Source organism: Ursus americanus, chromosome 4 (genome assembly GCF_024610735.1).
Source record: "Ursus americanus isolate L20-20 chromosome 4, mUrsAme1.1.p, whole genome shotgun sequence".
Classification (NCBI taxonomy): domain Eukaryota; kingdom Metazoa; phylum Chordata; class Mammalia; order Carnivora; family Ursidae; genus Ursus; species Ursus americanus.
The window spans coordinates 52,349,592-52,361,980 of NC_142130.1; the positions used below are offsets into that span (position 1 = coordinate 52,349,592).

General features: G+C 37.1%; 1 protein-coding gene across 10 annotated transcripts in view; it reads right to left on the reverse strand.

Annotated features, from left to right (window-relative positions):
- Positions 1-12,389, reverse strand: part of ZPLD1 (zona pellucida like domain containing 1) — a 325,851-nt gene that overhangs the window by 19,670 nt on the left and 293,792 nt on the right. For all 10 annotated transcript variants that reach the window (XM_087861649.1, XM_087861652.1, XM_045785300.2 and 7 more), the window contains 3 exons: positions 7,680-7,900; positions 4,488-4,669; positions 2,935-3,007 (listed from right to left, as the gene is read on the reverse strand). In XM_087861649.1, the coding sequence (XP_087717775.1) occupies positions 2,935-3,007; positions 4,488-4,669; positions 7,680-7,900 (476 nt within the window). The remainder of the gene's footprint in view (positions 1-2,934; positions 3,008-4,487; positions 4,670-7,679; positions 7,901-12,389) is intronic.

A 12,389-nucleotide genomic window follows, 5' to 3' on the forward strand; every position in this document is an offset into this window, starting at 1 on the left:
CTAAGAATATTTACTGACTTCCAGAATACATAAATATAAACAATTGCATCAATCCAAACTAGGTACAATTTTTTCCTTCCAAAGAATGAGAGTAATAAGTATATAACTTTTCATCATTCCTATGGGTTAAAAATCAAAAACTCTGCATGTGCAATAGGAAGATATGGCCACTAGTGGTTATAAAATAATACTTATTTAGAAATGCTGCAATGAAATTACATATGGACAGCTAAATGTTAGTGTTCCAAACAAATAATAGGTATGACTTTGGATCAATTAGTGAAAGGAAACCAATTTTTTTTCTAGTGTAAATTACTAGGTTTTTCTCCTTGTTATTATAATACAATTGACTGTATTTCCTAGACTGTACTTTTCACCTTTGTGACTTATTTATTTTAAAACTGGAAACTTACATAAATTACTAGTTTGGTAATATCCTGTATCATGTCAAAATATTACATCCATGCCATGTTAAAAAATTACTTGGGGGCAGCGAGAATCTTCTATATGATACAGTACTGATGGATGCAAGTCATCAACATTTGTCAAAATCCACAAAATATTCATGAAGAGTGAAACCAAATATAAACTATGGACTTCAGTTAATATATCAATATGGGTTCATCAATTGTAACAAATATACCCCAAAATTCAAGGCGTAAGTAATAGAGGAAATTGTGTACAGGCACAGAGGGTCTGTGGGAACTCTATTTTCAGATCAGTTTTTCTGTAAAACTAAAACTGCTCTAAAAAATTGTCTGTTAATTAAAAATATACTTTGTGGAGAAATAGTTCAATTTCATTAAATGACTGTTTAGTAAATAACTTCTAAAATTCAATTTATTGGGGCGCCTGGGTGGCGCAGTCGTTAAGCGTCTGCCTTCACGCTCGGGGTGTGATCCCAGCGTTCTGGGATCGAGCCCCACATCAGGCTCCTCTGCTGGGAGCCTGCTTCTTCCTCTCCCGCTCCCCCTGCTTGTGTTACCTTTCTCGCTGTGTCTCTCTCTGTCAAATAAATAAATAAAATCTTAAAAAAAAAAAAAAAACCTTAAAAAAAATAAAATAAAATTCAATTTATTTTTTTAATTCCAACCATTAATGACACCTTTATTGCAAACTGATTAAAAATGAGATGTATTTATTCTATTTTCTGAGTTATATTTTTAAAAAATATTTATTTATTTATTTGAGAGAGAGAGAGATAGCAAGAGAGAGCATGAGTGGTGGGTGTGGTGGGGGGAGAGCCTCACAGAGGGAAAGGGAGAAGCAGGCTCCCCACTGAGCAGGGAGCTAGATCCAGGACCACAGGATCATGACCTGGGCTGTAGGCAGATGCTTAACCAACTGAGCCACCCAAGCATCCCATGAATTATATTTTTACAACCTGTTCCCATCAGAGCTCTTAGGATGTTGAGTCTTACCAAATAAAAAGCATGAGACACCAAAAAAAAAAAAAAGAGAGAGAGAGAGAGACATGTTCTGGCACTATTTTATTTATAGTGTGATATCAAACAATTGGTTACCTTTTTACCACAGAATTAAAATCATAAGGTTATCAACAAATGGCAGGCTTTTATTTAGCATTAAGATTCTAGAAAGTTTTGAAGGATTATGTCTAGTTAGCAACAGAATACTATTTCTAATGATTAAGGGAAGACCCTCACAGCAAAGCTCTCCCCAAATCCACACTTCTAATTTTTTTTTCTGCTTTCCCAGTAAGAGAATAATTTAATTTCACAAAAAATAATGGTGTCATTAAATGCCATGTGGGTATATTTTTTACTTTCTTAGGATCAGGAAATTTCATCTTTGTTTCACTCAAATATAACAAATAATACTGAATCCAAACAGGTCACCTCAATTCTACCCCAGTGAGCTTACATATATAAATCAACAGATAGGAATTTTCCAATTTAAAAATATTGCTCAAAACAATAATAAATATATGGCCATATTGGGAATGAATATTGGCACATACTTGCTGAGTATTGTGGAACCAAGTAACTTGGCAGTTTCTTCTTGCAGAGGAAAGTTTGGAAATGACAGAAAGGCAATCTTCATTCCAACACATTTTAATTTGTTGTTTAGAACTCCGTGGTGTCAGACTACAAACTTATAAACATGATTTTTTTAAATGCCTTTGGAAAATGTCCTACTACAATATTTATAGCTCATTATATTCAAAGTATAAAGCACTGACTTTTAAATCAGTTGCATGAATTATAACTCAGTGCCATGATGACATGAATAATAATGTAAAAATCAGATTCATAATTTACAAAAATGTTGGTTGATAGATTGAAAAATTGATATTTAAATCAGGCATTTAAAATGTATGAATAAAAATTTTTAATCAACATGAAAATATCATTTGGGGGATTAATGTTAGAGTTATAAATAGAAATCCATGTACTTTTCCACGTTTTGCTGCCACTGTCGATATTTACATGACAAGAGTTTAGACAATACTATGTAGTCAACCCAAATTATTTCAAATGTGACAGAATTGTCATCAGCCAAAACCCATATTGAAAATATTAACACATTCATCACCAAGAAAAGTATCATTTGGACTTTTCCTATCTTTTTATCACAAACATATTACTTCCAAAATCTTGACCCTGACTATGGCTACACGCACATGCAAGCAAATAAATATGTTCATATACGTTTATCTAGACACTTGGAGTAACTATGTGGAATCACATTTACAAAATAAAACCTGAGTCATCTATCACCTTTTAGAAAGTAATGGAGTTTGGAGTATACCTTTATCACTACGATACATAAAAATGCTAGTAGAGATGGATAAGTGTTACCAAAGTATAATGGGGTTAATGTGGCTTTTGGTAGATTTTGATATAAAATCCATCCGCGTAAATGGCGCCTCAGAACAGTAAGAGAGAACATAACATCCTTCACCCATCAACTTACATTGTAAAGGAGCAGGTTCAAAGTGCTGACGAATGTACCATTGTTCTCTCTCACAGAAATAGCAGCTGAGGACCTGAAACAGATTTAGAGTGGGAAAGCATTGATGAGATTTTAAATTAAAAGTTTCAGTTACACATTAATGTTGGATTTAAGGCACTAAAACTCTTGAGTAAGCTTGACATACTTTTAATTAGGCCTGGAGTAGGCACACTATTTAAATCACTGAATGGATAAATAATCAAAAAGCAAGAGAGACCAAATAAAGATAGACTGTTCTTTATGATCTTTTTACTTACAAAGGCACCTCTGCATTTTGCATTGCCTATATGGGACTTTTTAAAGAAAAACATCCTTCCGATATAATTTGAATCTGATACAGATACATTTTCATCAATCCCATGAGAAGTTTCACGAGATCAGGGATTTTGTTTTACTTTGTTCACTGCTCGAATATGGCATGGCACATAGTAGAAGTATAATAAATATTTATTGAATAAATGAATGACTTTCCATGTACAGTGCAGCTCAGGAATGCGTTTACTGGGGAAGGGGGGGGGAGCAGAGTAGGTCTGTGACACCCTAATGACTCACTTCCTTCTACACCTGTATCATTTTGACTCAAAGCCTTTCTTTTCTTGTTTTCCAAGTCTTGCTTTCACCAAGGTATTTATCACCACCGTGCCATTAAAACCAGCTGTGATCTTTTTTTTTTTTTTTTTTACTGAAACAGAATGTGGCCTCCACACTCCCTCATGACTAAGATTAAACAATCGCTACACCTTTGTGAAAGCAAATCCTAGATCTGAGAGAGAAGGTATTCACTCAATTACACCATTTTGTCAAAACTATTTGACAGATCCAGAGGACTATGTCGTCAGGTGGACATAACCCTGTCTTGGATTATGTGCTTTGGGAGAAATGAATGAATACATGACTATAAGCAAAAGGCTATGTCCTCAGACCACATCTGAAGCTCTGTGGCTCTGAGTGATGTAACCTGTCTTCGGGAACCATCGGCACCTGTGCAGCTGACACCTCAGCTAGAAGTACGCAGTCCCCAGGTTCTGAGGCAGTGGAGTCCAACAGTGAGAGCATATGGCAGAGACTGAAGCCAGGCAGGACCCAACAATGCACTGGAAATAGGACAGTCCTCCTGGACTGCATCAGCACCCAGAGTTCTTAGCTTCTTGGGCAATTCTGAAGGGCGTGAGGAGAACCCCCAGGGAGACACCTGACCAGTTTGAGCCAGTTTTAATTTGGGGGGAAATATATGTATCTGATCTGTTGATACGGGTCATAACAATGTCAGGTAGGTAGATAGGTAAGTAGGAAGGTAGGTAGGTAGGTAGGTAGATAGATAGATAGATAGATAGATAGATAGATAGATAGATAGATAGATGTAAAGACAAGACTTAATATGGTTTCCATTACTTTGAGTTTGGCTATTCTCAACAAATCCTGCTATCTTTATAAATCCCCTGAGGATTTAAAAAAAAAAAAAGGACTCAAACATAAAGACAGAATGTGAAAGCAAGGATAGAAGGTGGACTTACGAGGCAAGCTGGGTATTATTAACCAGGTATTCCAGTGGGTAACTGCAACTAAATTTGTAAAGAAGCCCAGGTAGATAGCTGATGATCGTTGGTGGATCTGGAGTATCAATGTATCCCGAAATATTTCCTATTTGTACTGAAGTTGCATTTCCATAAGCACTGACTCCAGGAATTGTAGATACCTATTAAAACAGTAGATCAAGTTCAATGATTAAATAGCTATATGTAAATCTAGGCATTTCATATGCAAAATAAAACATTAGACCAGATCATTCCCAGGGTCTGTTTCAACTACAACATGCTGTGGTTTTGAGATTATATACACATAATGCTATTTATAAGTGATTATATATGTATTTTAACTAAAGGAAACTTTATATTCACCAAAGACACTTTATTCATATTTCATAAATAAGAAAGGAGAGAGATTACACGTTCAGAGGGCTACAACAAGTAATTTGAAAATGTTCATATGTAAAGTCCAAATTCTGTGGCCTGGCTTTAAAGATCCCTGTTAATCTGATCTTGTTTTCCACTTTGGCTTCCTATCTCCAGACTCGTTCTCTTGGCTAATAATGCTGCAGTCATTGGGACGCCTGGGTGGCTCAGTCAGTTAAGCCACTGACTTCAGCTCAGGTCATGATCCCAGGGTCCTGGGATTGAGTCCCCCATCAGGCTCCTTGCTCAGTGAGGAGCCTGCTTCTCCCTCTGCCTGCCACTCCCCCTGCTTGTGCTCTCTTTTCTGTCTCTCTGACAAATAAATAAAATCTTTAAATAATAATAATAAAAAAAAAAACACCCCGGCCACAAGGCCCTTGTTGTGGCTTTGCACGTGTCCCTCTGCCTTCATCGTAATCAGAGCCCTTTATGGGGGAGGGAGTCCTCTTCGTCTTCTTTGCCTTTGCAGGGTCAGCATCACACAGTGACACCAGCATCTTGGGGCCCCTGAGATAAATTCTGAACAAATGAATTAAGGTCACAAATTTTCTGAGCGTCAATCTGAGGGCCTTCCTCTGTGGTACATATATGGAGACTCTCATCTCTTTCCAGAGCACTAATTCATAGATAGGTTTCAGGGGGATCACAAACTCCCAGAAGTTATATTAAAATATTGTCCATATGTGTATTTTCCTGGGACTGATTAGCTTTCATTGGATTCTTCAATCCCACTAAAATTTAAGAACCACCATTTTAGGAATAATCAATAATGTTCTTGACTTTCATAGCACTATAGGAATAGAGCTTCTCCCATTATGTCAAAGACAGCATGACACTCAATAAGTACTTCTAGCAGATATTATGGAAACCTGTAATACTTACTTTTCAACAATAGAATAAACTTTTTGCATGAACCTAGAAGTACATGGGCAAAGCTGAGGCAATTATCTAGCTAATTCATGAACAGATCCAGAATCATTACAAATGAAAACATTTTTTTTTAAATTCTAATCCAGTGATGTAATAGTCTCCTCAATTTTTTCCATGTAGGATCATCCTTGGAGCAGACTCCAAATCTGGCGGTATCTATGGCAAAAATGAAAAAATAAGCAAACCTTCCCCTCCTCTCACAGTTCCTTGACTGGCTGACTAAACTTACCAACTCTGTGAAAACAAAACAAACAAAACACACTCACACACACACACATATATAGCAATTTTTATACCCAAGTTATTCAGATTTTTAAAAAGCAAATAGCGTGTGTGTGCGCGCGCACACACACACACACACACACACGCATACTCAGAGGTTTTGCCTGGTATTTCTCCTGAACTGTTTTCTTGGCAGCAGGGCAAGACTTAAATCCAGAGAAGAAAGTGCCCTGAAGGAGAGACCCCAGGGTATGGTGGGAAGAAGGAAACCTTGGCTCTCCATATGGGCTCCTCCCTCTACAAGAAAACACAGACATGTAATAATCAGCCTGCGTCATTCTCCCTCAGGCCCACCTCATAACCTCTCTGTGCACAACTCAGAGAGATGAATAAATGTTTTTAATAAAAAGAGTCAACAATACTCATGCTGCAGGCTTGGAAACGGTCATGGGCACAATATTCTAACTGCCCTCCGGGAAAAGATAAAGAAGGAGATCAAAGAAATCTCTCTTTCCCGTCTCCTATCTCCCATCAAGTCTTACAAACCCTGCCCTTAGAGAAATTAAGCCTTCCCCTTTAATCCCAAACAATAATTTATGAAGAGAAAAAGCCAGTTTCTCCTCATTCACTGGGCTAAGTGGTCACGCTCACTGTATCTCCTTTTTGTCTGTGCTAGGATTTACCAATAAGATTAGATTTAAACAAGCAAGATGAAAAATAGTACTCAGTGAATGTCAGTGTAACACCCCTCAAATCACAATATTTATACTTCAATTAATTTTAATTCCTGGGAGAATCCATTCCTTATCTTTTTCTTTTGTTTTCTTTTCTTTTGTTGTCTTTTTTCTTTTCTTCCTTTTCTTTTCTCCTTTCTTTCTTTTTATTTTTTTGGTGTTCAATGCAAGTATAAATAAATGAATAGCATAGACTAGTGGTTCTCATTCAGGGTGAAAATATTTGAAGCAGTATTTTGATTTTCACAATGCCTAGAGAGATTTCCTTTTTTGAACAATACACTGGGATTTCATGAGTACGATTCGATATGAAAAACATTTGGAAATTCAAAGGACAGTCCCACACAGTGAAGAATATCACACTGAAAATGCTGAAAACCCTCTTCCACAGAACACTGCTGTAGATCATTCCATGGTAAATACGGACCTAGAAGATTCTGAGTTTCCCATTCTATATTTCATCTCTCTTTCTGAAATGAGGTCACTAAGAAGCAAGGGGCCAAGGGATTCATTGACAAACTCACCAGAACAAACAATTTTTGTATGATAAGATAGTTCCATTAAAAGCATGAGAAGCATAGCTCATGATAAACTGTAGGGAAATATTCATCAATGTCACTCACACAAATAATGTTGTTTAGAATAGCACAGCTGATCTCAGGCCCCGCAACTCTCAGCTACAATAAGCAGAACCATTACTGGGAAATAAAATTGTGCGTCTGAAGCTTCGAACAGGCGAAGGAAGTGATTTGTTCAGTTTTATTGGAATTTTTTCTTGAAAGATAGATTGGGCTTCTGATTATTTCATGAAATGGGGAGAATTTTGTCATGACCCCAAACCTAGCACACAATTTCACACTCATCTTACCACTAAGTTGTTTCCACAGCCCTCCAAGGTGCTGAGATTGATGATGAAAATGACCACTGCGGGAAAGGTGTTGTTATTGATGAACCCCCTGCAGTGGGAGTCCCCATGCCTTCCGTTCAGTGCTAGATCAGTTTCAGAATAACCCGAGAAAAGTACAGTGCAAAAATTAATCTTCATTGTAATGGCCTGCACCCCACAGTAGACATTGATGTCTCTTTCAGCTGAAATAAAAATATATAAAAAACCAACATTAGTCACAAAAGCACAGTACAGGGTGCAAGAATAACTTTAACATCCCCTAACGTATTTACTCATCCCTTCAATCTGTTTAACTGATTCCTATAGTTGAATATACCATAACCATAATCCAATGTGAGAGTTGTTAAGAAAAGTAGCCGGGAAAAATAGTCTTGGATTTAGTTATTTAGGAGTTAGAAAATATGTCTGTTTCTTTGTGCCTGGTATACAGTGGGTGTGCATTAAATGTCAGTTGAGTGTTACAGAATGATTAGAGAATCGAGTGGAAAAAAATCAGGTTACAGAAAAAATTCACAGTGAGAGTAACTGAATTATTCAGATAGCCTGTCCAGAGTAGTGAGACTCACTACAAATGGTGCATCTTCCCAAGTATAAGGGAGAAGCAGTTAAAATCCATTGTAAGCCATGTTGCTGAGCATTTTGGTGTTTTGTAACCCATCTTATCCAGGATGGAGAAACAGGAGCTGTCCGTCAGAATTCCGTTTTATTTTGCCTATATTAAATTACTCTAGAAAGAAAGGAATGAAAACAAATGTGCTGATACTACAACAAAAAATGCATAGCCTGCTCTAAGAAAATTTTGCCAATGACTATGCCAAAATAAGAGGAATGGACTAGACATGGAGATTCAAAACACAATTTTCACAGCTTCCATGACTAATCCATGAGCTATCAGTGATGGGCTCCATTCTAGGTCTATAGAGGTGAGTGCATGCACACACACAAGTTTTTCATATCTCTATCTAGTTATTTTTCTACATATAATGAAGAAAATATATGTAGCAAAAGGAGAGGTGGGTTGGGAGGCAATTTCCCAGTGGCAGAAGCTTTTACTTTTATTGTTTTTGGTAACTGTTATAAGTTGAATCATGTCTCTCCCCTGTCATAAAAAAAAAAAAAAAAAGATACACTGTAGTCCTAACCCCCAGTCTGTCAGAACATGATCTCATTTGGAAATAGGGTCATTGTAGATGTAATTAGTTTAGATGAGGCACACTGGAATAGGGTGGGTCTCTAATCCAAAATAACTTGTGTCCTTATAAAAGGAATGCCATGTGAAGAGACAGACACAGGGAGGATGCCATGCGAAGACACAGAATTGGAGCAATGCATCTATAAGCCAAAGAATGCCAAAGATGGCCGACAAACCACCAGAAGCTAGGAAGAGCCAAGGAAGGTTTCTCCCCGAGTGTTAGAGGGAACATGGCCCTGCTGAAACCTGGATTTTCAACTTCTAGCCTCTAGAATTCTGAGACAAAAAATGTCTGTTGTTTTAAATAACCCTTTTTGTGGCATTTTGTTATGGCAGCCTTAGGAAATTCATACAGTAACCTTACCACTTTCTAACACTCCATTTTACCACTTAAAGAATCAAAAACAAGCATCAGGTTTTCAACATGTAGACACAAAACAAAAACTGACTAAGCTATTCGGAGAAATAAACCCATTTGTTCAAAAAAGGAAAAGCAAGCAAACTAAAAGATATTTTTAGCAAATGAGATGGTGTTCACCTAAGTAATATATAAATGTCATTCAAGATTTTTTGGCATAGTATTACTGGCTTAGATACCTCAAATCTAATCTAAGGGTAACAGTGCTCAACAGCATATTTCTCTGGAGTATTCATTCTTCATACTGGGTTTTACTGGCAAAGTGAGTCATATTTTGAGAATGTGAAAAGTAAAAATGAAAATTTCTGTTTGGTTATGATTTTAAACTCATTACAAAAAGAGAGAAAATCTTTTTTATGGTTAAAGATGAAGAGAAAGATGGGAAATCTTTATCATGGCCAACAGGCAAACATTAGGCTAGTTATTATAGAAAATTCCAAGCAATATTCCCTTTGTAGGTAGAATTCATTATGAAGTACACAGGAAATAAAAAATACTGCTTAAAATTGGGAGAATATCTCTATTAGCTTTCAGCAACATTAGCTGTTTAAATGCAACCATAACTTTTAATGATGCTCTTTACTAAATAATAGAGTTCATTTTGATAAATGTTTGAGTGTCTACAAACTCCAAATTAGACCTTATACCTATTGATTGTTCTCCATCTACATGCTATTCCTTGGCTCATGCCACCATTATCTCTAACCCTAGTATATTATGTTAGCTTCCTAACTGGTTCCTTTGTTTCTACTCTTAACCCTCCCTAATTAGTATAGCTATTAATACATGAATCCAATCATGTCACCTATGTTCAGGTCTTCAACAGCTATTCATTTTACTAGTGCCAAAATTCCAAATTTTGAACCAGGTCCTCAAGACTCTCCATGATCTGCCATCTTTTTACATCTGCATTCACACCTCTCTACCATCCCCCTTGCTCCCTACCTTTGTTCCACTGAACTTTCTTCAGTTCTTTGAAAGCATCACAATGAGTGATGAAAATCAGAATAATTGTTACCTCCTGGGGTGGAATTGTCTAGAATAGGGGAAACAAGAAAAATCTGTGGGGCGATAAAAATGTTCTTTATCTTGATCTGGGTAGTCGTTACATGACTACACACACGTGTCAAAATTACAAGCTGCAATTAAAACTAAAATCGGTACAAATAAATGAAATTATTTCATATAAATTATTCCTCAACAAAATGCTGTGAGCATTTTAAAAAGCCTAATATAGATTTGTACAAGGCCTTTAATCAGGCCTTTTTCTCTGTTTAGGATGCTCTTCCTACCCCCAGTCTTTGTCTGGTTAACTCCTATTCATTCCTCAGGTCTCATATTTCTTGTCCTTTCCCCAAAGACGTTCCTGAGCCCAAATCTAAATTATGCCGCTCCGTTATGCCGTCATGTTGCCTTAGAATCATGTATGTATTTGTCTACTTGTCTTCTTTATAAACTGAACGTCTCAGAAAGCGGGAAGCTATAATATTCATTGATGTGACTATTTAATTAATTAACTAATTAATTAATCGTATGACGTATTGGAACAATAGGCTGCCCTGAGGATTTACAAAGTAGCGGTACTTGTTCTCAAGTACACCATAGTCCATAAGAGGAGCTAGATGTGGCCCAGTTCGACAGAAAGATTGGGCGGAGAGCTCTGGGGTCGTACAGAAGGGGAACCTCACCCAGACCGACTGGTTAGGAACAGCCTCCTGGAGAAGATGCCATTGACCTGAGTTTTGAAGCCTCAGGAGAATCAGCGATTTAAAGGAGCGGAAATTTTATAACACCAAGGGAAGTGTGAAGAACGACACAAGTGTGAAATATGTTCAGGCTTTGTTGAGAACTGGACAGCTCTGTTTTTATGAGAATTTAAAATTCAAAGAAGGAAAGGGCAGAAAAGGAGGCCAAGTGGCAAACACACTGGCAAAATCACAGGAAGCCTTTTCATACAAAATGGTCTCTGTGAGGTAACAAAATATCTCCCTCAACTTGAGATCAGATTCTTAGCCACCAGTGAGTTTGCTAAGAACTCTCTTTCTGTTCAGTGGAATAGAGAATTAGTATCACTGCATTACTTGGAATTTCACAAATGGATTGAAGTGAATACATATCATTAAATATGTTACAAAGGAGAAATATCATTCCCCTTAATTTAAACCAACTAAAGACTTCAGCTTCTTCACCTTTGTTTGAGGGGAATTAGTGGATACTTAGAATAGCTTAACAAATGGCAAAGAGTGCTTTGTCCAGATGTAGAGTTCTCTTCAGTTGTCTGCGTTTAACTGAAGACTTGTAACTCCTGAAATGGAACTGAATTTGCTACAAGCTGATCCCACTAGGAGATATGATAACAAGCTAAAGCCTTTTTGCAGTGGAAGAAAAGAGATCTGTTCAAATCCATCCTAACCCAGTTTGCTAAAGACTTTTCACCATCCCTTCCGAGAAACACATTTTTTCCTGGTTGTAGATACTAAACACATCCATTCAGCACAACTTTTCCATTTGTGAGGCTCTGAGGAGGGAGAAAGATACTTTAAGTTGCCAAAGGGCAATTTCTGCCAAAAGAAGAGAAATTTTTTTTCAGAGTTAGTGAATAACGGTTGCTCTCAACAACTAAATTTGTTCAGCCTTTTTATTGTCCAATCTCTGGCCCGAATTGCTATATCCTTTTGAACGACACTTGAGTATTAAACAACTCAATGAGTACAAGTTAAAAACAAGTTCAAGGAATAAATACCTTAGATTTTTGACTTCTAATGTTTTGTGTTTAAAGATACGAAGCATGTTTATAATGACAGGCCAGCTTACAGAGTTTATGTGGAGTTATACTGCCAAAATAGCTATTTTTTCCCTGATATTTTAAAGATTTATTTATTTATTTGAGAGAGAGAAAGCAGTGGGGAGTGGCACAGGGACAGGTGGAGAGAGTCCCAAGCGGAGTCCACACTGAGGACCAACCTTGACATGGGACTCAATCCCACAACCCCAAGATCATGACCGCTGACAAAACCATGAATCAGATGCTCAACCAACTGCACCACCCAGGTGCCCCTCC